General features: G+C 36.6%; 1 protein-coding gene across 1 annotated transcript in view; it reads right to left on the bottom strand.

Annotated features, from left to right (window-relative positions):
- Positions 1–26,913, bottom strand: part of LOC137439274 (uncharacterized) — a 57,410-nt gene that overhangs the window by 27,761 nt on the left and 2,736 nt on the right. Inside the window, exon 2 of the mRNA XM_078768045.1 lies at positions 20,779–20,872. Coding sequence (XP_078624171.1) covers positions 20,779–20,872 — 94 coding nt within the window. The remainder of the gene's footprint in view (positions 1–20,778; positions 20,873–26,913) is intronic.

The raw sequence follows: 26,913 nt of genomic DNA, 5'->3' as shown, positions 1-26,913 counted from the left end.
ATATATATATATATATATATATATATATATATATATATATATATATATATATATATATATATACAGATTTGGCATTTAATATGGAATTTTTTTTTTGTGGGGGTGAACTTACTTTTCAAGATGTCTTAGAATCAAAAGTTCATTGGAATTATGTTGAAATTATTCTAGATTTTGTTAATGTGACCTTTAAAAGAAACAAAAACCACATTTGACATTTCAAAACAAATAAATGGATCCTTGAAAGTGATGTTAACTGATATCGAACTCAATTCATGGACAGTACTGTGTTAAACTTCTGTCCGTTTTCCAGAAATATCTCTTTATTTTGCACATTAGCCAAAATTTTTTTTTTTTAAACAAAAGTTAAATTACGACTGGGATTACGGACAGTAAAATTACAGTTCAGTACTTCGTGTAACCCCCACGAGCATTCAGGAGAGCACGTACACGTTGAGGCATGCTGTTCACGAGATTTGCCAAGGTTTGGACAGGAATCGCTTGCCATGCAGTGACAATAGCCTGTCGCAATTCACGCACAGAGGTCGGCTGCTGGTCCAAGTGGTCGATTTGACGCGTTAATTCTGCCCACAAGTTCTCTATCGGATTCATATCCGGGGACATGGCAGGCCACTCCATATGCTCTACACCACGGTCAGCAAGAAAGTGTTGGATCATGCGAGCACGATGAGGCCATGCATTGTCATCTTGGAAGACAAAGTTTCCTCGAAAGGCTGCACGAGCAAATGGAAGCAAAGTTTCTTCCAGAATGGCCCTGTACTTGAACTGGTTCAGGTTTCCATTCAGAACAACCAGGTCAGTTTTGCCCCCTGCATGAAAAGCAGCCCAAACAGTCACCCCACCACCTCCAGCTTAGACTCTTGGCACTATACAATCTTTGTTGTAGGCTTCATGCACTTGTCTGCGCACTCGGACGCGGCCATCTTGATGATAGACCAGAAATCTAGACTCGCCACTGAAGATCACGTGATTCCAGTGCCCTGGCTGCCATTGACGGTGCTCTCTGGCCCACTGCAATCAGCGCTGGCGGTGTTGTCTGGTCAGACGTGGCTTTCTCAGGGGGTGCCTGGCACGATAGCCTGCTTGAACCAGTCGTTGGTTGACTAGCCTTCTGGATACAGGCACATTTGTCAGTTGCTGCCACTCAGACCTAAGCCGATTAGCTGACTTGGTACGGCCATTGCAGACTAACCGGTGCAGCTGGCGATCATCCCTCCTTGTGGTTCTGCGGGGACGTCCTGGCCTCGGTATTGGAGTAGGGACACCCCTCTGAGCATTTCGTTTCAGGATCTTTGACACCTGACCTTGAGTGATGCCATACTGCCGAGTAATAGCACGCTGTTTCATGCCGTAATTTCGTAAAGCCACCACTCCATGACAAACAGCATTGTCGAGTTGACGGACTCGACAGGACTCGACAAACAGTAGTAGTGTATATATGTTGCTTCTGGGACACTCTCATTTTCCCATTGACTTACATGTTAATTTTTCCCCTCCCTCATTGCCCCTAAACACCTCTATTTCTCTCACCCTGTTCTTTACGAACCTTCTAACCTTTTGACATGTTATCCTTATTCATTAGACCACTTAAACAATGGTCCATCTGTGTGAACCTGTGATCCTTCTGACCTTATGGACCTTTTAACCTTTTACTCTTAATATCATCTGGTGAATCATCTTTGGCCCACTCAAACAACGACCCTACAAATATTTGTTTATGCGTGGGAAATAATTTAATTCTCTTGCCACTCCCTTCACCATCTAATATATTAACAAAAAAGATGTTTGAGTTTGGTTCTTTATTAAGATATTTTAACTGAGCTAAGATAAAATGGTAAACCTCCCTCAATGTTCTTGTTTGAGTGCCTCCAGTGCCACACACCTTTTGGTAGGCTCTGCCCACCTTTTGTTAAGCTCCGTCCACTTTTTGGTAAACCCCGCCCACTTTTTGGTAAACCACGCCCACTTTTTACTAAACCCCGCCCACTTTTTGTTAAGCCACGCCCACTCTTTGCTATGCCCCGTCCACTTTTGCTAAGCTCCGCCCACTTTTGCTAAGTCCCACCCACTTTATAAACTCTTCAGCATTGTATCATTTCCAGGTAATACATTACATCATTTTCAGGGAATTTCCATCACATCATTTCCAGTTAAGACACGCCCAGGTTTGCCCAGGGAATTTCCACAGGAAATGACACACACCCAGCCCTTCTTATAAAAGGCACCGACCACACAGGCTTTTTCAAACACGCTTTCTGCTTCACTTGAGAATGGACTACTATGCCGAAATGGAATGGGATAACTTTGCTATTCCTTGGAGTCCTACTACCTGTGTAGAACTCAACCTTCAGATTGATGAACTGGACTCGAACCTCTTATCAATGGAGGTAAGTTTGTTTATTTATTTATTTATTTATTTAATTTTTTTTTTTTTTTTAGATGAGACTCATGTAAGAGTTAACAAAGTTTATTTTAATATTCATAGAGCTTGATTTATACAAATAAAAATATTGTATTAAATTAATACATTGTTATTTTCTTTCACAGGAAATTGTATCTGAGATACGAAATGAAAATTCTGCTTTTAACACAACTTGGGATGAAGTTATTTTTTTGTTTGAACACATTTTGAACAACCAAGACCCCCAGAACGAGTTCTACCTTGATGACCCAGCCAAAGAGTTATACCTTGGAGATCCACAAAATCCTGAAAAAGAGTTTTACCATGATGATACTTGTTGTGAGTTATCAAAACAAAACCCACTGAACAAGTTCTACCTTGATGAGCCAGAATACAAGTCATACATTGGAGACCCACAAATTTCTGAAAATTGGGAAAGGGGAGTTCTCCCTGATGGTCCGCAGTTATACTATGTGAGACACATCATAGAAACCCTAAAAAATTGGGAAACGGGAATTCTCCCTGATGGTCCGCAGTTATACTATGTGAGACACATCATAGAAACCCTAAAAAATTGGGAAAGGGAAGTTTTCCCTGATGGTCCGCAGTTATACTATGTGAGACTTATCACGGAAACCCCCAATATTTCTGAAAATTGTGGTTCTACCTTGGGGACTTGGAAAGATGGTTATATTTTTGGAGACTCGGAATGGGGGTTTTGTTTTGATGACTCGGAATGTGATACCTATCTTGGAGGCTCAACAGGAATGTGGTTATACCTTGGGAACTTGGAAAGTTGGTTTTATTTTGGAGACTCTACCTGTGGGGTTCCTCTTGGAGACTCTTTGGATTCTAAAGCAATGAACAATGTTCTTTATTTAATGGCGCTTGATTTAAGCAATATCAAGAAAGTTCGAGGAAGAAAATGCTGGAAAATTCTTTCTTCCCATTTCTACTTCTTCAAACTTGAAAGCCTTGAAAGACAGAATTGGAGGGAAGAGGAAAAAAAAAAAGAAATACGTATTTAAAAAAAAGAAGAAAAGAAAGATTATGTTAGGGTTTGGGTGGGATTTTGAATGTGAGGGTTAGGGATGGGGTTGGGTTAGGGATGGGGTTGGGTTAGGGTTGGGATTTTGAATGTGAGGGTTAGGGTTGGGGTTGGGTTAGGGATGGGATTGGGTTAGGGTTGGGATTTTGAATGTGAGGGTTAGGGATGGGTTGGGTTAGGGATGGGGTTGGGTTAGGGTTGGGTGAGGGATGGGGTTGGGTTAGGGATGGGATTGGGTTAGGGATGGGGTTGGGTTAGGGATGGGTTGGGTTAGGGATGGGGTTGGGTTAGGGATGGGTTTGGGTTAGGGATGGGGTTGGGTTAGGGTTTGTATATTATTATGACTCACTCACACATACACACACACACAAAAGTTAAGCCCCAACTGAAAAGTTGTGGGATTCTGTGTTTGGGTTCACAGATTTAAAAACGTATCCCCATTATACACACACAAAAGTTAAGCCCCAACTAAAAAGTTGTGGGATTCTGTGTTTGGGGTTCACAGATTTAAAAACGTATCCCCATTATACACACACAAAAGTTAAGCCCCAACTAAAAAGTTGTGGGATTCTGTGTTTGGGGTTCACAGATTTAAAAACGTATCCCCATTACATTTTATTTATTTATTTATTATTTTCAAGGGTATTAGCTGCTTACTTGTGTTTTTTGTAATTCTTGCGAGTAAAATGAACCCAAGATTTCTTCTCCATTTAAATCATATAATTTGTAGGTCCAAGGGACTATCCATTACATCAATGATTTTAAATAATTCACGAGTCCATTTTTGTGTATAACCTTTCTCAAAATGACTTTTCCATTTGTATATTCTTACAATATCACCAACTTTAAACTTGGGCTTTCTCAAATTAATCTCCTTTTCATATTCTAATTTTGTAAATGTTTCCAATGGTTTTGATTTTGTTGATGAATGAACTGTATTATTGTTAATATCTACAATATCCTGAATTAAATACACCCATTTTTGAGAACCGAGTTGTGTGAATTTTTTATATAATTTCTCTTTTAAAGTACGATTAAAACGCTCAATAACAACTGCCTTTCCTTCATTAAAGGTGCTGTATAATTTAATACCCTTCCCCTTAAGAAATTTCATGAATATTTTGTTATAGAACTCTGTTCCCTCATCAGTCCATAACTTCTTTCGTTTCCTTTTATCCCGATCAAATATTAGCTTAAAGGCTAACATTAAAGTATCACCCCTTTTATTTTTTTAAGGGACAACCCAGGCAAATCTACTCCTCAAATCAATAACGGTTAAAGCATACCTGTATCCCCTGTCATTATTCAATTCAATTAAATCAGCGGACCATATGTGGTCGGTGTATTTAGAATAAACCTTCCTTCTTTTAAACTTTGTGATTATAGGTTTGTGTAATTCTTCAGCCAAAAGCTCCTCAGTCTTGATAACATCATTAGAGCCTAATAGTTTTTTGAGGAATAACCAAGACCAAGTTTCAATTTAGCATTTATCAAATTTCTCACAATAAACCTATCAACTTTCTCTCTCAACGTTGGATTTTGTATCAAAGACAAATTATACAACATTTCGCTGTCGGCTTTATGTTTTTCAGTCAACGTAGTGGTTTTCCCATAAGCAATATCATGCTTCATACACACTTCGTCAACCCTATTTGTAGGTTTAGACCAAGGTTTAGGATTGTCAGCCTCATCTAATCTTTTATCCAGGTTTGTTCCTGTACCACAGAAAGAATACCCTGGAAGGTGTAATTCCCCTGGAATTCCAGTTGTTGTAAATTTACTTCCTGACAGAAACTTTTGTATATCTCCTCCTCTTTTAGGTGAGATGAATTGGCACTTTTTAGAGCCACACACTTGACATATTCCTTTTTGATAAACTCTATTATTTTTAGCTTTAACATAAGATATTTTTAGATTTAGTTTTCTTTTTACATTTGAGACAATAACTCATATTTATTTATCAGAAAAATTCCGACAGAGCATCAAAACCTTTTTGGTTTTTAACATATACATTTCTATCTTAATTTTTAAAACATAAAGAATCCTAAGGAATGCCTTCACTCTCTCCTCCATTTATTTACAAATAAAAACTAACTAAAGTCAATGACACCAACATCATCAATCACATAATCTTTTCCTTCTTCTTCTTCTTCTTCACCACTTTCTCGTTTAAATCTCCTCCCTGAAATTGAAGACATTGACGTTATTTTTGAAACCATTATCTTCATAAGAGTTGTTAATTCTTTAATTTCCTCTTCGGTGCGTTGAGATTGATTTATTTGCTGTAATACACTCAATCTTTTACGAATCTCACTGATTTCCATCTTTTTATATTTTTCCTCCCTCTCTCTTTGGTCCCTTTCCTCCCTCTCCTCCTTCTCCTTTTTTTCCCTCTCCTCCTTCTTCTTTTTCTCTCTTTCCTCCTTCTCCCTTTTCTCTCCTTCCTCCTTCTCCTTTTTCTCCCTCTCCTCCTCCTTTTTCTCCCTCTCCTCCTTCTCCTCCCTCTCCCTTTCCTTCTTCTCCTTTTTCTTTCTTTCCTCCTTCTCTTCTTCAACTCCTTCCTCATCCCTTGCTACCCTTGAGTTTGAACCCCAAAGAATATTATACATATACTCATCTGGATTTTGAGATATTCTTGTATCTATAATTATTTTTCTCATAATAGGATACCAATAAGATTTGTTGACGATTTCTAAAAGAGTTTTATATTTCATAACTTTGAGAAGTTCATTTTTATTTAATATTTTAAACAAGTCTCTATTTGTGGGTTTAACAATATCAGTATAAGGCCAGTTTTTAATGACAAAATTCCCATGTATATGCTCCAAATCAAATCATAAGGTATGTAATACCGAGCACCCTTTTCTTGAAGGTATCCTTGAATACAAAAATTATAATTCTCTTGTAGTCTTCTTCCTGCCATTTATGTATCAGAAATATATGTGAGATTAATATTATGACAGGTAATACCACCCAATCTTCCCACTACCAAATTGGTTTGTATTCCTTGGCTTTCTATCCTTATCTCATGACCTTCCTTCTTTGTCATGCTAACCATCGCTATACTATCATATATTTTTCTTTTCTTAAAACCATGTATTTGTTGTTTATTAATTGTACTTCCACATAAATCCTTATCCTCACCAAGTGGATAATATTCTTCTTTACGAGACTGATTCAAATCATGTAGGGCTTCTATGTTTATTGAAAAAGACCAATTATACCCTAAATCAGGCATATTGTACCCACATTTATTAATTCGCATATTAACTATATGTCCTTCTTTATAAAATTCAATTGTAAGCAGGTAGTTAAATTCAATGAGGAAAGGTGTATGGTCAGTATAACCAGGTGTTGTGGTTGTAAATTTTACTTGTTTAACAAAACGTGCTGTTTTCTTTAAAAATATATATTGTGATAAATCACTTAATCTAATTAAGTCATTCGCATCTGTAGGGTTTGGATAATTGATTAATTTATAAGTATTCTTCATATTAATATTTTTACTTACACTATATTTTTGTCGTTCAGCCTGTGCCTTTGTATAATAATTTGATAAATCAATATCCTGAGAGGATTTTCCAAAGATAGAACCATCTTTTCCAACATAAGTCATTTATATTAGATTAAAAATGATATCATAAAAATTTTCATTATTGTTGAGTTGAAATAATACATATAAACATAATTGACCACAACATTTAGAATTAATTTCTTGAACTTGAAATGTTTGATAAACACCATTCTGTAAGAATTGTATTACTTCAACAGGTGGTGGCATACCATAACTATCAAAATAATATTTATCCTGACTATTATGAATACAAACCCAATGAGAACCATTCTGTGTGTCTAAATTCATAATAATATTCTTTGTATTCTTATTTATATGTATTAATTCATCTCTCATACAAATAACCACATTTTCAATTTTTAGTGTTTTACAATACTTAGCTAGTTCTATATTTGACGTTGTATTCTTTCCAAATTGTTTAAACCATTTATCCATTTGTTTATGAGAAAGATACAATCCATTACCCCGTTTAGTTAGTTTAACACCCGCTTGAGCGATAGAGGAAAGCATATCTCCAACCAACAATCTAGCTTTATCAGGTAGACTTTCAAGTTTTTGAGCAAAATCTACAATTACACCACTTCCACTAATTTGTTTCTCCAACTCCTTGTTATGTCTTTCCAATTCTTTTTGAGCTTTTAGTTGTGCCTTCCTTTCGTTAGCAGTTTTTACCGCTGCTGAAATACCACCAGTCAATGCTCCCGCCGCACTTAAACCAGCAAATAAAGGAATTAGAAACGGGAGAAATCCTCCTCTTGACTCGTCTATTGAATATTTCTTTAACATAGGTTTCGTCATTTTAATTTTAAGTGATCCAACATCATTTAGTGTTTTTACTTGTGTGTGTGTGAGTAAAACATCAATTCTTACAGCTCCTTTTCTTTGAATTGTATTAACATTAATAATACAAGGCTTTTGATTTTGAATACAAGATGTTAATTTATTAAGATTGATTTGATTAACATATACCCCAACCATTTATTTATGAGAAAAAACCTATGTGATATTAATCATAACACCATTATCTGTATTAATCTGTAATTCTGTTTCCTCCAAAAGCAAACAATATGCATTAACCTCTTCACTCTCCCCTCTTTCAATGTATAGAGAAGTATCCACTCGATTAGACTTTATAGTTTCCTTTTGAGAACTCAGGTCAATTGCATAGATTGTATAAAGTTTTTGAAACGCAACCATATCCAAAATAGGATCATTATTACCGTTGCTTTCACACACCTTTTGGTAAGACTTGTAGGCTTCCGCATAATCATTTTTTTCCCAATCAATTTCCAATCTATCTCGCGGATAAAATGTGCCATCAAGAGAAACCCGAAGTTGTTTCACCTTAGCATTATCACTCAGCGCATTATTCTTATTAGTACCGTCCTCTCCATCTGGTTTTTTAAAAATGAGCCAGAGGTATCGTGGCTTTCCTTGAAGAACACCCAAATTCCAAGTGTAGGTAGTGTGTTCCAGTTTAACGTGTTGACATCTTCTTTTAAGGTATGATACATTTAGCGGTTTCTTTGAGTTAAGTCTTCTATTTAACATCTCTTCCGTTTTAAGATTAGGAGTATATTCACTGATATACCAACACAAATCATTAATAACAAATTTATTGTTGTCTCCAAAAGCATTTTCAACCCCAAAAAGCAACCTATTTACATTATCATTCCTTTGTAGTTGAAATCTAATTTTAAGACCATACAAAACTTTGTCATAATCACAAAATCCAAATATACCTTTCAGAGGTACTGCTACGGTAAAACTATTCTCTGGTTTTGTGTCATCATTATACATTGCCTTCCTTTGACTATAACCAGGGTCTGTGTTTGTACCCGTTGACATATCAGGAATAAAACCTTCAACAGCTCCCTTACCCATTCTATCACCAAACGAATATAGTGTAAATTTCATCATTTCAGATGTAGCAGAGACATAATCAACCGCTTCAACCTCTTGTGTTCCAATATACAGGCGAACACGATCAAACATTTTCCAGAAGAAATCATTTACGAGTGTAGCATTAGTATTATTCGCAGCCTTAGTGAATTTAAATTTACACAGCAAGAAACTATCAGCTATATTCAAGTAAGTTTGTTGATTATTTATTTCAAAACTTTTTGTTCCGTTTGAATTCCAGTCTGTTCCTGTTATAGCATTTACCTTAAAATAGTCTTCCTTTTTCGTGGAGTTTGAAATGATAATTGTATCATCCAAATCATAGATACTATCAATCGCTTCCATACTTGTATTTATATAGTATTAAAATCGTTGAAACCCTGACCCAAGTATTTTAATGATTTTTTGTCGTTCTTGTGAAGATAGTTGAGTTTTACCTTTTTTTATTTCTTTGATTGCTTGTAATTTATGAGACTCCTTTTGAGCATCTTTTATACTCTTTATAGCACCCGCAACGGAGCCCACGGCAGAAGCAGTTGAACCAATTAGGTCTTTATGTTTAAGGATGGTTGAACCAATACCCATTAGAGTATCAATTATCCCATCTCCTTTATTTCGAAATTGATGACCCACACCCCGTTGTCTCTTTGGTTTATAGTATCCTCTACCCACATACCTTGTATAGTATGGTGAAAGGTGCATGCCCTCCCCTGTAATTATTTTATATTTTCCCAACTCGTGTTTTCTCACAATAACCTTATTTATTTATTGAAAAACTTCACGTAGGTGAATTCTGATGGATATAATTTCATCATTAAAGGATATCATACGATTATCTTGGTCGGTTATCCTAAAATTTACTCTGTACAGTGGTACCTCGGCTTACGAGTGCCCCAACGTACGAGTTTTTCGGGATACGAGCCGTCGCTCGGGCGGTTTGTTGCTTTGGGATACGAGCCGAGATCCGATGTACGAGCTCAAAAAATTTATTTTTTTGAATTTTCCGGTTGTGGCTTCCGGTTCCGGTCACGCGGTTATCTTGCCGTGAAAGCATCTCTGCTTGGATATAAAACACGCAATCGTCGAAATACATGAGCGAGGAATCTCCTTGCTCCAGCCGGTGACGTCATCGGCGGGGATCCCCGCCTCCAGAGTGGCTGGTCACGTGACCGCCAAAGCGTGTCGCGCGTGCGGGTATAATGAGCTACACCTGTGGATCACGTGACCACGGAAGCACGCCTCGCTTGAGAGGCATGGCTTTCGGTTTGCGTTTTGCTTTATAAGGCGCGATAAATGGGCTTTTGAGTGTTAGCGGTTCATGGCGTTGACGGTTCATGACGGTTCATGACGGTTCATGGCGTTGACGGTCAAAAACCCATTACATCAATTTTACCAGGCACTGTACAGTAAGTACAGTGGACACCAAATGCACGGTGGAAGGCTAGAAGTAGAAGATCGTCCAAGACAAGTGAGAATAAGCCATACTTTGGAGGAGATGACGTCATTCGCTGGTCCGATAACCAAAGATGTGGTATAAAAAACCAGGTGAGCTAACAATGCAGCAATGAAGGAATTCGGCCAAGGCACCGGCACACAACGACCTACCTACATCGAAAGACTCAATGCCAATGGTGACAGAAGCCAAGACGGCCGGCTTAAACACCGCCGAAAGACCACGGTGTACCAACTTACGATGCAGAACATCTTGCACTTAATATGATGACAACAGGTGCCATCCTCTGACGTACCATTACAGGTACAGGTACAGTACACGTGAGCACAGAGCAAAAGTTCACTGAAACCGAGATTAAGAAAAAAGAAAAAACACCTCGTGGTCCGTGCTCGATATCCGAGTTTCAATCTTTTCAAACACATGATGCTCTCGGTCACGGTATCTCCTGCGAGCTGCTTCTCCTTCAACCACACAAACAACAACTTCTCCATATCTTCATGGATAGAGGTCCGGAGCTTTGAAATAATCGTAACGCCCTTGGCTGGCGTTATAGCCTTTATGGACTCCTTCTGCTTCAAAATCGTACATATCGTAGAAGGAGTACGATCGTACTGCCTCGCTAAGTCGACAACACGCACACCTCACCTGGCATGCTCTTCTCCTCTGCTTAATAAAACCAGTTTATTTCTTTACATTCTCTTGTATTATGTACAGTATATACGAGGTCGTGCTTGTTTATACATTATTTGTTATTTATAAAGTACATTTTTGTTATTTAAAAGCACCTAACAAAAAAAATTGGTGTTTTTTTTTTGAGGCTGGAACGGATTAATAGCATTTCAATGCATTTGAATGGGAAAATTTGCTTTGACTTACGAGCGATTTGGCTTACGAGCTCCGTCACGGAACGGATTAAACTCGTAAGCCGAGGTACCACTGTATATGGTTTTTCCTGACACAGGTAAATAGACAAGATTTTTTGGTTCCATATTAAATTTATAACCAATCGGGGTTGAGTATGCACTGAATGAAAATATTGTATTTGTTCTTATTCCATCGTTATAAGCACCATCAATCAAATCACAATGAATTAATACTGAATTTATACCCCGATGTACCCCGATGTAGAATAGGTACACCGTATCCCTGCGCATTGTAAGGGTTGGCGTCAGGAAGGGCATCCGGCCATAAAAACATTGCCTCAAACAGGGAACCATGATTGTCATGGGGCCCGCAAGGCTAACCCCCTCTAGTGGGGAAAAATGGCCTTAAAACGATCATTCATTCATTCATTCATTCATTCATTTATACCGGAGGATATTTGGATAACATTATCACTGTAAAACGTCCCGTTATTTTCAATCTTTTTTGAAGAGAAACCCAATAGCTCTCTAAACGAATTTTCAATCGTGAAATCAACCTTATAATTATTTTTAAGTTTAATAGTTGATTTTGAAGTGTGTTTTTGAATATCTATTACAATATTTTTTGGTTCATCACCTTTTTCTTTCATAAGGCGAGAGACTTCTGAAGATATTTGAGAAATCTCGTAAGCTCCAGGTGAAACGGTTATAGTTTTATATCCACTTCCTGGATTATAACTAAACTTGTTGTTTTTCTCTGTGATATTAAACAAGGTATTATAAGTTTCCATCGACAATAAAGATGCCTCATATGAGGTAAGGGGGTCAAGTTGTAGTGGGTAAGGGAATGAAGCTGTGTAATCGCTCGTTGTGAAATTAAAACTAAGAATTGTGCTTCTCATCTTATTTAATATCTAATAAAATATCTTTGTATTGACATTTATTAATTATTTTCATATTCATCAACTGATCTAAAATGGCTGAGGATTCATTAAAACAATTGTTGTTTCCAGCCTTCTTACTACCTAACAACAATAATAGCCTATTAACTAATTGTGATGGGTCATTTGGAAGAAAACTAACACCCGAACCAAGCTTACTTAAAGCATCAATAATATGTTTCTCCTTCTCATTCTTCTTACTTTTACCAGCAACAGAAACTCCATAATCAAGTGCATTTAGAAACTCAATATATACCCTATCTTCCTCTCTTTCCATATCAAGTGGTTCCTCAAAATATTTTGAACCGCTGAATCCGGGGTTTGTTAGAAGAAACATTAATCTTGGAGTTAATTTAACATTTGGTTGAGTAGAACTCAAGAACATCAATTCATCATTAAATATCAATACCTTTTCTTTCACAAGATGGAACACTGCTGGTTCTTCTGTTGGAATGAGACCTGCTCTGGTTTTTGAATCTGCCAAATATTCATTGTTTTGAAGAGCTTCCACTACATAATTAGGGGGTTGATTTACCTCCTCAAGTTTCTGAAATAATTCTTCATCATTATATTCTAATTTTCCAAGTTCTTGTTTTGTTATTTGACTAAAATCTTTGAGCATTTGAAGTTTTTTCGGAGTAAATTCTACCGTGGGAACTGTAGGGTGTTGAGTTTTTAAAAGCGGTTTAAAAAATTTCTCTTGTTTTCTTTCAAAGGCTTCTTCACCAGTTAGTTTCTGTCTCCGTTTCTTCTTTATCTCTTCCTGTTGCTTTACAACTTTTGAAACCAACTCTTGATGTTCTTTAAACTTTCTTGCTCTTTCTTCGGCATTCATTTAGTATTGAAAAATATCATTTAATGAATTGTAAAGGTCAATGGAAAAATTTTCCTTTTCTTCATCATTATAGTAAATGTGTTTAAATAAATCTTTTTCTTTAAATATTTCATCAAATTATTTATTGGTATTAATACGAGTTGTTATTTCTTCTTCACTAATACTTGTATCTCTGCTTTTCATACGTTTGCGTTGAGTCTCCTCATCGATATCAAAACCGAATGATAAAATCTTAACTCCATCACCACACAATTGTTTCATAATTTGTCTCATTCCTTCAGGATTAGTTTCTAAAATCCCAAGACCATTATATTTTACTTTATTTAACTCACTCTTACAATGTGAATATTTTGTAGAACCAAGAGAGACCTCCTCAAATATTTGACCTTCGTTCCTCAATCGCATATGTTCCTCCATTGAAATGTAGTCATAATCTTTCCCTTCTACTTCTCCTGGTCGCTTTGCTCTGGTTGTAGTACTCACAAAACGAATCATAGGGTGTTTTTAAAAAAAACTTACAATCTTTTCATTTTTACTATTCAAGAGTTTAGATTTATGAAAGTTCTTTCCAGAAGCAGATTTACCCACAAGGTTAATAATAATTGTTGTCATTTATATATGTAATTATGTTTAAAATAAAAATACATCCTTTAATATCTCATCTTGTTTCACAACAATATATTTATATTTTCCAATCGTGTGTTTCATATAATTTTCAAATTCTTTTTTACTACATAACGTAGAGCAATTATCTCTCCAAAAATTATTTACATCTATTGAATTTAACTTAAATAAAATAAAAGTATTGGCATTGTTTCTTATTGAGCGTCGAGGGAGTTGAAAAGATGACTGACTAAGATAAATACAATTACAAGAAGAATGTCTCCCTCTTGTATAGTAGCTGTCCATTACTGTTTGGTTTCTCTCATTAACACAATCATCAAAGATGACGAGGTTCTTTTTTGATTTATCTAAATCTTGAGGTGAAGGTATATCATCCGTATTATCACTGAGAATACAAGTTATGGGTTTTGGTTTCGATTTTGATTTCTGTGTATCACAAAATAATTGTATTATATCTTCAATATTATAATCATTTAGTTTGTTTTGAAGTTTAAATAAACCGATAATGTCTTCCTTTTTAAGACCTGCATTAAAACCCTGTGAGAGTAGTTGATACTCGGGTTGAAAACTTGACTTCGTAAAAATTATTAAATTATCATAATCTAAAAAGTTGGGGGTAAGGAGCATCTTTAAAAGCAAACAGGTTTTTCCACATCCGCTTGAACCAACTATTAGACATCTCAATGAATTTGGAATGTTTTTATGGTTATTAAATTTTATCTTATTTTCCCAAACGGGTAAAAAATCATTCATTTATATATTTGGAAAACAAGTCATCCAACTTTTTTTGAGCTATTTTAGAAACTCTATATTTTATCTTGAGTTCGGGTTTAATTTCAAAATAATTCATTATTTTATTTATATAGTATCTTGTATTAACATTTCCATTAAAATTATTTTGAATAATAAATATCATTAAACCCTTATACATTTCCTCAATATAAATAGTCTCTTCCCTTGAAAGAAATGGTGTATTATCATCACAATACTTAACATTCATCTCTCTTATTAATCTTGTAAAGTAATTCATTTTTGGTTCTAATTTAAAAGAGTTATATATATATTTTTTTTTATTATTATCATTAATTAAAATTAAATCACAGAAAATACATTGTTTATATGAACCCTCATTATTAAGCCCTATTCTATCACAAGCCGGACAATTCTCTAATTTATCATATGGAGAGTCTGGAAATTCTAAATATCCTTCAGAACTTATCATATTTATATGGTAAATTTTTACTTAAACTAAACGCAAGTTTATTCATTAATAAATACAATGTTTCAAAGCACAAAAGACAAATTTCAATCAATCTCTACTTTGGTGAAAGATATAGAAAAATATGTCAAAGATGTTAAATTGAACAAAGATAAATATGGAAATTTTTGGGTAAAACCAGTTATGGAAAATAACATGAGCCCCTCTATTTCATTTAAAGGAAGAGCTCTAACTATACCTGGAAAGACATCCATTAAAGTAAATCTAACAAAAGTTTCTCCTCTACTCCTGGCAATTTATTCAAAGCTTGAAAAAGTGATTGACCACGATACTTTGAAAAAGAATGATAAGACCATCAACAATACTCGTGGAGAAATTTGTATTTACTTTAATAATCCAAAGGGTGTAGATCTAAGTAAAATGAATGATGTTAATATTTCTGGTGAAATGTCATTTCGTTCTATGATAGTTAGAGATTATTTAAAGATAACTTTTGATATTAAAAATGTAGAGATTGAATCCGTTAATGAAAGAAAGTATATTGGTATAGATGGAAAGGTTTTTTCTGCTAATTAAATATGAGTCATTACAGCAGTGAAGATTTTACTATTTCATTGAACTCGGACGATAGTGATGATAGTATTTCATTGAACTCGGACGATGGTGATGATAGTATTTCATTGAACACAGATGATAGTTTTATGATACTAATAGTTTGTGCTCAAATGATAGTTATGAGAGTAGCTTTATTGATGACTCTGAGTATGATTCTGAGTATTCATGTGATAGTTATGACTTAGATGATTCTGAGTGAAAAAGTGTTTTAGTTTAAGCACAGCGATATATATAAAACGGAGCTGTAAAGCTCAAAAGTGTTTTATTTTAAGCACAGCGATATATATAAAACGGAGCTGTAAAGCTCAAAAGTGTTTTATTTTAAGCACAGTGATATATATAAAACACCACGTTTTCTCACGCTATAAATATGGTTTATTGTGATACTTGCGAGAAGGAAGTAAAATATTATAAACAACATATTCTCACCGCAAAACATACATACAACATTCTTAACAAACTTTCCCCTCTTCCACCTAAAACAAAACATTGTAAGGTCTGTAAAACAACCATCCTCAAGAAGGGGTTTAAAGCCCATCTTAAAACTAACAAACACTTGTCAAAATTGTTTACTATTAAAAATACTGATGGTGCTTTCAAAAGACATATCAGGATTCGAATCTTTAACTTCAAACCTCCTGAACCAAAGTCTATAGTTGATGCTGTAGAAATAGTCAAACCTGCTGTTCAAACATTGATTGAAAAAACACTAAAAGAAATGAAACCACTTAAATTTTATATGGGGGTAAAATTAGAAATGACAAAGGATAAAGGAGTTATAGATACACCATACATGAGAACTGAGCCACACTTTATATCTTCATATCAAGATTTTAAAACATCAGGAGTCTATGATGAACTTATTAAACAAGAGCAAGATGTGGATAATTCAATCGTAGGAAGTGGATTCAATATAGGAAAAATTATTTACATAGACATTCATATTCTTAAATCAGATCCTCTAAAAGCTTCTTCTTACATTGATTTACCCAGTGTTATCAAAAATAGAAAAGCAGTTATCAATATCAAAAATAAAGACAATAAATGTTTTCTCTGGTTTATTTTAGCACACTTACATCCTCCACATTTTCATGATGAAAGAGTATCTCATTATAAAAAATATGAGAATACATTAAATACGAAAGATCTTAAGTTTCCGATGACTTTAAATGATATTCCTAAATTTGAAAAGATGAATAATTTATCAGTTAATGTTTATGGTCTAACAGAAACAAACAACATTCAGGTTTTAAAGCTTTCTGACAATTGTAAACAAACTCATATTAATCTTCTATATTTTAATTCAGAGGAAAATTCACATTATACATACATCAAAGATATTACAAAATTAATAAAACCACAAGTATGTAAAAGAACAAATAAAATATATATTTGTATGCATTGTCTTAACTTCTTCCATACACAAGAAAGATTAGATAAACATTCAAATTATTGTGGTGAACATAAATCAACGGTAATCAACATGCCTAAAAAAGGCTCAAAGATCACATTCAAAGATGAAAAGAAAACAATAAAACATCCATTTGTTATATATGCTGATTTTGAAAGTATTTTAGAAAAAATTGATACTGCTTCTCCAGATCCAAAAGAATCATACACAAATAAATATCAAAAACATACTCCTTGTGGTTTTTGTTATTATATCAAATCATCCGTTGGTGATAAATATAACAAGTTAGAGATGTATAGAGGCTCAAATACCCCAGAGGAATTTGTGAAACGACTAGAAAAAGACTGTGTTCGATTAACCAAGATAATGAGAGAAACCAATAAACCAATGTCCTTAACAAGTAAAGAAAAAAGGGAATTTATAAAAAACAATGTCTGTCATATTTGTGAGGAGAAAATTGGTAAAGGTCTAAAGGTTAGAGACCATTGTCATCTCACTGGTAAATATAGAGGTCCGGCTCATCAAAGTTGTAATATTAATTATCAACTCCCCTCTTTCATTCCTGTCTTTCTTCATAACAACGCTCATTATGATACACATCTATTTATCAAGGAACTCTCAAAGACTTCTGGAAGTATCTCAGCAATTCCAAACACGGATCAGAAATACATTTCATTCACAAAAACAATTCACACATCTCCTATTACTCATATCAGATTTCTTGATACATTTAAATTCATGGCAAGTCCATTGGCTAACTTGGTTCAAAATCTAAAAGAGTTTCCATGTCTTTCAGAGTATTTTTTAGATAAAGATTTTCTAACACAAAAGGGAATTTACCCCTATGACTATATGGACTCATTTGAGAGATTCAATGAAACACAACTTCCTTTAAAAGAAAATTTCTATAACAAATTAAATAATAGTCATATATCTGATAAAGATTATGTACACGCACAAAATGTTTGGAAAAAAGATAACATTAAGAATCTTGGTGAGTATCACGATTTGTACCTCAAAACTGATGTGCTTTTGTTGGCTGATGTGTTTGAGGCTTTCAGAACAATCTGTCATTCTGGATATGGATTGGATCCTGCTCACTATTACACTGCTCCTGGATTGGCTTGGAGCGCGATGTTAAAAATGACAAAACAAGATTTGGATTTGATAACCGATGTTGATATGCTTTTGATGATTGAAAAGGCAAAAAGAGGAGGAATTTCACAAGTCTGTTCAAGAGATATGCTAAAGCAAATAACAAGTACATTCCAAATTATGATCCATCGGTAGAGAGCTCCTACTTGATGTATTATGATGCGAACAACCTGTATGGCTGGGCAATGTCTCAGGCTCTTCCTTATGGAAAACTTAGATGGGTAAAGGAAAAAGATTACAAAAAGGTTTTACAAGATGTATGTATCTCTACACAAAAAGAATTGGATGATTCAAAGGTTGGTTATTATTTTGAGGTCGATTTGAAATATCCAGAGGAACTTCATAACCTACACAAAGATCTCCCATTTGCTTGTGAAAAGGAAAGTCCAAAGAAGGAGTGGTTAAGTGATTATCAACAATCATTTAATATAGGTGAATCAACAGAAAAATTACTTACTACATTATATAACAAGAAAAATTATGTTCTACACCAAAGAAATTTGCGACAATATTTATCAAAAGGTCTAAGAGTAGAGAAGATCCATAGGGTTCTAAAGTTCAATCAAAGTCATTGGTTGAAGGGGTACATTGATTTTAATACACAAAGAAGAACAGAGTCAAAAACAGATTTTGAGAAAGACTTTTATAAATTGATGAATAATGCGGTCTTTGGTAAGACCATGGAAAATGTGAGGAAAAGACAAAATATCAGACTATCAACATCTTGGAAACAAGCATCAAAATTAATTAATAGACCGAGTTTTACTAGAGCTGAGGTCTTTACTGAGAACTTTTGTGCGATCCATTTGATTAAAGAGAGTATTGAAATGGACAAACCTATTTATATTGGAACATCAATTCTTGATTTATCAAAGTCATTAATGTATGATTACTTTTATAATAACTTGAGGAAGAAATATCAAAATGATGTTAATCTACTTTATATGGATACAGATAGTTTTATTTTGCAAATTAATACTGATGATGTTTATTCAGACATGAAAAAGGACATTAATATCTATGACACTAGTAATTACAGTCCAGAGAGTGAGTTGTTCTCTTCTAAAAATAAAAAGGTGATTGGAAAGTTTAAGGATGAATTACGGGGAAATGTCATGAGTGAATTTGTGGGATTGAGGTCTAAGGCTTATGCTTTCAATACATTGTGAATAACGTCGAAAAGACTGATAAGAAGTTAAAAGGTGTAAAGAAAAATGTTATTAAAGAAACAATAAACTTTAAGGATTATTATAACTGTTTAACAACAAAGAAAGAAGAGTTTAGAAAGATTAATGGAATAAGAAGTTATAAACATAAATTATATTCAGAAGAGGTGAATAAGAAAGCATTGGGGGCTTTTGATGATAAGAGGTTTATTTTAGAAAATGGGATAGTCTCCCTTATGGTTATATAAGTATATAAGTGATAAGTTAAAAAGGGGGGTTAGGGATTTTAACGGGCTACCGCCGCCTTTTTTACTATTATATAAATGATAGAACCAAGTACCAACCAGACTAAAGAGTGGAGGTGTAATCAACCTTGGTATATAAATGGTAAACATAACGAATGTGAAAAATATCAAATAGGTATAATTGAAAAGACAACTGGTAAAAAATTTTACAAAACAAATAAGAGAATTAATTTAAATACCGGTGAATTGGGTAAAAAAGATGGAAATATTTTTGAGTGGACGGAAAACTTTGATGGTTGCCAGGAAAATATATACTTTAATTTAAAAATGGTATGTGGCACTGGAGGCGCTCAAACAAGAACATTGAGGGAGGTTTACCATTTTATCTTAGCTCAGTTAAAATATCTTAATAAAGAACCAAACTCAAACATCTTTTTTGTTAATATATTACATGGTGAAGGGAGTGGCAAGAGAGTTAAATTATTTCCCACGCATAAACAAATATTTGTAGGGTCGTTGTTTGAGTGGGTCAAAGATGATTCACCAGATGATATTAAGAGTAAAAGGTTAAAAGGTCCATAAGGTCAGAAGGATCACAGGTTCACACAGAAGGACCATTGTTTAAGTGGTCTAATGAATAAGGATAACATGTCAAAAGGTTAGAAGGTTCGTAAAGAACAGGGTGAGAGAAATAGAGGTGTTTAGGGGCAATGAGGGAGGGGAAAAATTAACATGTAAGTCAATGGGAAAATGAGAGTGTCCCAGAAGCAACATATATACACTACTGACGGACCATCTCCAGAGGAAGCGGCAATAACTTTTGGAGACGTGCAGCAATTGTTTTCCACTAATACAGAATGCAACAACCCTTGTATACCCGACTGTGAAGCCAATCATCAAATGCACCTGTCCGTACATTTTGCCACGCCACCTGTGATATAATCCTGTTGTTGACTTCTTGCTGCGACAGACAATCAGTGACATGGTTCTTTTAACAAATAAATCACCAAAGTGTAAAAGAAACTCACCAGATTGATATACTGAGTTAAGAAAGTAAACCCAAGTCAAGAAAAAAAAAAAATTCCATATTAAATGCCAAGTCTGTGTATATATATATATATATATATATATATATATATATATATATATACACATATATAAACAGAAATCGGGCGCTACTTTTGACTCACCCTGTATATATATATTCTTCTATATTAAGATTTAGCCGATTAAAGATTCATGACAATCCATTCCTTTGTACGTACACAAATGTGCTGGAGATGTTTCACAAGGTGCTTTCATACATACCTGTTCGCTGCATGCGCTCTGCTTGCTCTTCCATCATCTTACTCATCTTGTGTCGTTGCCTCTCAAGATCGGCCTTCCTTTCTCCACTGATGACCTTTAACACGCAGTGTGCTTCACTTGATATATAATTGATGCCATGGTCAGCTCCATAAGCCTGTGTAATTCTACTGTATTTAAGGAATCTAAATACATAATAAATTGATCGATTGTCAAATGTTATCATTTTGATTATCCTCCATTTCTTTTGTACGTCACGCATGCGAGGTAACCAATGCAATATATTTCATCTTCGCTGATTTGTAAATATTAACTTATTTATACAAGAAACAAACAGGACATAATGACAATAACACCAAAGCTTTTCATGCTGCACTCTTCAAGGTGATTCAGTTGTATAACTGCTTAGATCGTTCCTGCTCTTGTGGAGATGTTACAGTCATAGTTAGGTCCAGAACCTCGATTCCGTCACCATTTTCTGGCTAGTAAAGTTTGACGATTGATTTGACTTCTATGGACCTTATATAAAAAAAATTAGCACCCATGTCCCTCCCAAAAATCCTGGCATTTTTTTCCTATAGGCCCAAATCCAAGATGGCCGTCGGCGCCATCCAAGTTTTGCCAAGATGGCAAAAGTCGACCATGAGGATTCCGAATCTGACATTGGTTTGACATAACAACATCATTTTGACCCAGAAATCCAAGATGGCCGCCATACGGTAGAGCGAAAACGTAACGTAATGCAAACTACATGCATAGGGATCTCTTGCATTAAAGTAATTGATGAATGAATGAAAGTAACTAAACTCGCACTTCAAAAACAATTCTTTTAATGGCTGTAACGTGAACAGTTTTCAAATGAAACCACTGATGACATATCAACAGAAACCATTTTACACTTTTTGCCCATGGTTTGTAGAAAACTGACCACAACACAATTGAAACACATTAATAAGTTACCACGTCGGCTTTTGTGTAAACTGGTGAATCTATGAGATTGATAGGTGGTCAGTCTGAATCAGAGCATTCTGCCTCACTGTAGTCTGAATCATCAGAACCACTGAACTGTACACCCGCTCTTGCAAGAAGCGGGTCAACTTTTCCTCCCCCGAAGCACCGGCCGAGTTGAGGTCAGCAACGAGCTCATCAGTGGCAGGCATTGCTGATTGTAGGGTGCGGAGGGTAGGTGACGATGGGTCGAATGGAAAGGAGTTGAACTCATGCATACATGCGACCAGGTCCTGCACGCACTGCTCATCTTCTCGCATTCGGTTTGGGCCGCATTCCATGTGCTTCCTTTTGGTTTCTCTTCGGTTGGCCAGGGCGTTATGAGCCGCCCTGATCTGGGCCACATTGTTCACATTTCTGGAGTGCACCAGTAGCTGCTTCTCATTCTGGATGATGGAGAGCCACCCAGACTTTCAAGTTCCTCATAGTAGTGAGGGTTCGGTGAACGGCTGTCTCTGGAGTCTCTTAATAGTACTGGAGTCTCTAATCTTAATACTTAATTATCTTAATACTGGAGTCTCTTAATTGGTAAAAATGTGATTATTTTGTAATGGCGGCACTAATTTGCATACTAGCATGACACAGACACATGTGATCACTTTAAGAATAGTTTTATTATGATCTTTGACCCTCAAAACATGGGTCTAGACACCTTATTTGTTCAGTTATCTGCAATATTGCCTGAGATATAGTGAAACTAGATTTTTCGATAATGGCGGCACTAATTTGCATAAAAATGATACGTGGGACATATTGACAACTTTTTAACATAGCTCATCATTTTCTACACAATTTTTCCAATCTAGAAACACTGATTAGAAGTATATTTCCGGGGGGTGCATGGTATCCCCCTCTTCCTACTAGACTATTCTAGACGCTGCAGAAACATCCAGTTACAGCGATGCGCAGTACCCCCTCCTGTCAAGGTGTCGTTGAGAAAGTCATCATTGGCAATGATACTGATGCTTGGTTCTCCCTCAGCAATCTCGTCATGACAGATCGAGCACCGCTCGAGGTCATGCATGGTCCAGAAGTCACGCAGGAGAAGCACGTTCGGGTAGCTGATCCCCATGCCCAGTTTGTAGTAAGAATCAACAAGCTCCTTGCTGCGAGTCATCCCGTGAAGGGTGATGGTGGCATTGATGGCAGTAGCTGTTGGTCGCTTTGTGGTGTACTGTGTGATGAGAGAGGCGAGAGAGTGTGTGCTGGGAGACAGATCTACCCCCTTTTCCCCCCGCAAAGCAGATAACAGCTGCACCATGAGAGGCGATACCTCTTCCTCCTCTTCTAGCTCTTCGACTCTCGGCGGCCAGGGGATGTGTTTGATTGACTGGACGTCATCCCTGAGCCACTCGGCCACGTTGCGCACCAGTTGCTCACTGCTGACACCGATGGAGGAGAGCGCTGCTTCCACATATGAACCACCCCCGGACATATCATAGACTAGGTCGCTCTGGTTCCTCTGAGGGCGGGTGTGGAAGCCGATCTTGCCCTCAAACTCCCGGGTTAGGATATCTTTGATAAAGGAAGACTTGACGCTGGATGTTGGGAAGCCATACCGAGAAATGATAGAACTGTAGTCTTTGAGGAGGCTCGGCAGTGACCTTAGCTCATGTTCCTCAAAGATAACTGCTCTGATGTGGTCAAAGAAGATAGTCTGAGCTTCACGGAGATTGACATTGAGCATGCATGGGAGTTTGCCATCTTCACTCATTTTCTGGTAACGATGCACATATTTCAACCAGCCTTTGTTGTGATATCGGATCTCAATAGCGTAGGGCTGATCAGCTGCACAATCGATCAAACAGTTGATTCTATCTCGCATGCTCTGATCTTCCAGGACCATCGTGTGGCTCTTGAAAGCCGCCCATGCATGATCGTACAAAATCAGGGACAGCTTTGTTTCTGGGTGCTTGGGCGACTCCGGTTTACAGCACAAGACACATTTTGTTTTTTCATGTATCAGCCCTTGAACGCTCGATCGCAGCCGCTTTGCAGGTGGAGCGGCAGCTGGTGGCAAAGCCTCAGACGTAGACGAAGACTGAGCTTGGCATTCCTCGACCTCTCGTTTTATCTGCCTTGTCTTGGCCTGTTCTAGTTTCTTGACATTCCATAAGGTCAACCTACATGAATTATGGAGACATTGTCCGCTGGGACCATTATCCCAATCGACTGTTGCGTGGACGTCTCCGAACTTGTCAAGACCGCGCCATAATAGGGTCTTCTTCTTGAGATTTTCCCAACTCTCGGCGGAGGTTATGGCATCAGTGACTTTGTTGCAAAGCCCACCACACTGGAGCACACACGTAATGGTGGTCATTTGCATAAGCTTTCTTCTCAATTCAAATCACGAACAGCTGAAACCTAAAACATAGAAATACATGAAATTAAACACACCCATTAACCCCCCCTCCCCCCCCCCCCCCCACACACACGCACCCACACTCACCTATACGCAGCGAAAAAAAATTCTCTAGTCAGAGCCTCAATTTCGTGACTATTCTAGATGCAGGCAAAATAATGTTTATTCATGTGCTCCTTTTCAAAAGTTGCGTTTTTGCTCTACCAGATGACGGCCATGTTGGATTCCTAGGTCAAAAGGATGTTGTAACGTCAAACTAATGTAAAATTCGGGATCCTCGTGGTCGACTTACCCCAAAAAGGGAATTTCTAAATAATTATATGTGCTTTTGTTCAAAACTTTATTTTTAAAGATGGCGCCGGCGGCCATCTTGGATTAGGGCCTTTAGGGGAAAATGCCGGGATTTTTGGGAGGGACATGGGTGCTAATTTTTAGCCGCGTCGCAAGACGCTGGTCATAGAGTGCCCTCTGCTGTTGTTCTTGTTCTTCTTCTTCTTGTTCTTGTTCTTGCAGAGAAGACAAAACCTCAAAGCTCCACCCATTCTGGGAACTCTGATGTGGTCCCCATTGTGGGAGAGGCTTCATATAAACAAATATCCACCATTTTATTAGCTCGCATAGCTTTGAGGCCTGTTTTGTAGGCCCGTGGTGTCTTCCTCTCTCACACAGTTTTATTTCAAATCAAATTCGATATATCATTTCATTTTTCACAGTCGCTAACATAGTTTTAGACTCGGTTGAAAAAAAACGGGAAGAAAATCCGATGAAAGTTGCCCTTTATAGAACGAAATGAATTCTCAAAGGCCTGTAACTTCAAGTCCATTGAGATATATATTTTTTAAATTGCGGCATGGTCAGTCATACACCGCCCGAAATAACAGATGGGAAAATGCCAAGATATATATATTTTGTTTAAACCGCAGCATGGTCAGTCATACACCGCCCGAAATAACAGACGGGAAAATGCCGAGATATATTAAAACTTCGTCCATTTGATGACAATCGTCACGATGAAATATTTAATTTATACGTCGTCACAATAATGTGGAGAGAGGAGCATAGATAGCTTCGTTCACGTGTCGCCACACACGGGAAATTGCCGAGATATATATATTTTTAATCGCGGCATGGTCAGTCATACACCGCCTGAAATAACAGACGGGAAAATGCCGAGATATATTAAAAATTCTTCACCACACACGGGAAATTGCCAAGATATCTTTTCACTTTGCACAAAAATAACATCAAGTAATCGAATCAATAGGAATGTCCTGTGCCTATAACATCGACGTTATAGGCACAGCTGCATCTAGGCATTGTGTAACATCGACGCGGCTTTTGTTTTAATTAAAACTTTTTGTACTTGTTTTATAAAATGTCCATATAAGTCAAATCAATCGTCAAACCTTACTAGCCAGAAAATGGTCACGGAATCGAGGTTCTGGACCTAACTATCATGTTTGTTTTCTTGTATATTAAAGTTCTGTAGTACCAAACATTTTTGTTTATTAATAACTTTTTAAAACAATTTACAAGGTCGTGGAAAAGCTAGAGCAGAATGGAACAAAATAGAAAGGGGGAAACTCCAAAAGCAGAGTAGAAGTGAGAATGAGATCAAGGGGAGAAGAACACATGGGGTTAATGAAGCTGCACACAAACTGAATGAAACACAGTAAGAAGAGGAACGGGAAGGAGGGGATGAAACAGAAAAGGAACAAACAAACCATCCAGCAACTGACAAACTAAAAGAGGTTAAGAAGAGGGGAAAATAACAATAACATGAACAAAGGGAGTGCTTGGGAATGGGGTTAATTGGGGTAGAAGGTGGACGTTAAACAGGTATCCCGGCCGCCAGCATTCATCGGTGGATGTTAAAAATCCCACGGTGGTGGTTCGTGTGCAGCCTGTGGCTGCTGGCTGCATCATTTTCTGGATGCTCAACTGCTGCTGATGCAATGCCTCTCTATAACCAGTCATCTGGTACTCATTTTGTCGACCCCGAAAGGATGACAGGCTGAGTCAACCCACGTGGTGTTAATTCCATGGCATGACAGGGCTTCAAACTCAGAACCCTGAGATCTCAAGCCCGCCAACTTTAATGATTAAGCCAACTAGTAATGATTAATTGAATTTAACTACTTTATTATTATTATTATTATTATTTTAAATTATTATTATTGTATTATTATTTTATTATATTATATATATATATATGTAAATATATATATTTATATATTTGTATTTATTATATATTTATTTATTATTATTATTATTATTATATTATTATTACTAGTCGAAAAGCCAGTCAAAACTGACGGGTTGGAACAGTTTATTCGAATTCATCCACCCTCCCTTCACAATCTCCCTACAACCATCACCTTAGCTAACAATACCATGACCACCCCACCCCTCCCCCTCATCCACCCTCCTTTCACAATCTCCCATCAACTGTCAGCCGAGCTAACAATACCCACGACCTCCCACCCCTCCCCCTCCGCCATCCTTCTACAACCCCCCAATCAACCGTCAGCCGAGCTAACAATATCCACGACCACCCACCCCTCCTCTCCACCATCCTCCCACAACCCCCCATCAACCGTCACCCTAGCTAACAATACCCATGACTACCCCACATGCCCGCCCCACCCTCCACCATCCCCAATCAGTGTCGGAATCCGAGCTCGGATTGCTCTCTTTCTCTACGTACTGTTGCTGGCAGAATCACGGTGAGTTCACAATGTGACGCCACTGGCAAACTCGAAAATCGA

This window comes from Myxine glutinosa, chromosome 14 (genome assembly GCF_964187855.1).
Source record: "Myxine glutinosa chromosome 14, kmMyxGlut1.1, whole genome shotgun sequence".
Classification (NCBI taxonomy): Eukaryota; Metazoa; Chordata; class Myxini; order Myxiniformes; family Myxinidae; genus Myxine; species Myxine glutinosa.
The sequence above is the reverse complement of the archived record's forward strand: the minus strand, read 5'-3'. Positions and strand labels throughout refer to the sequence as shown.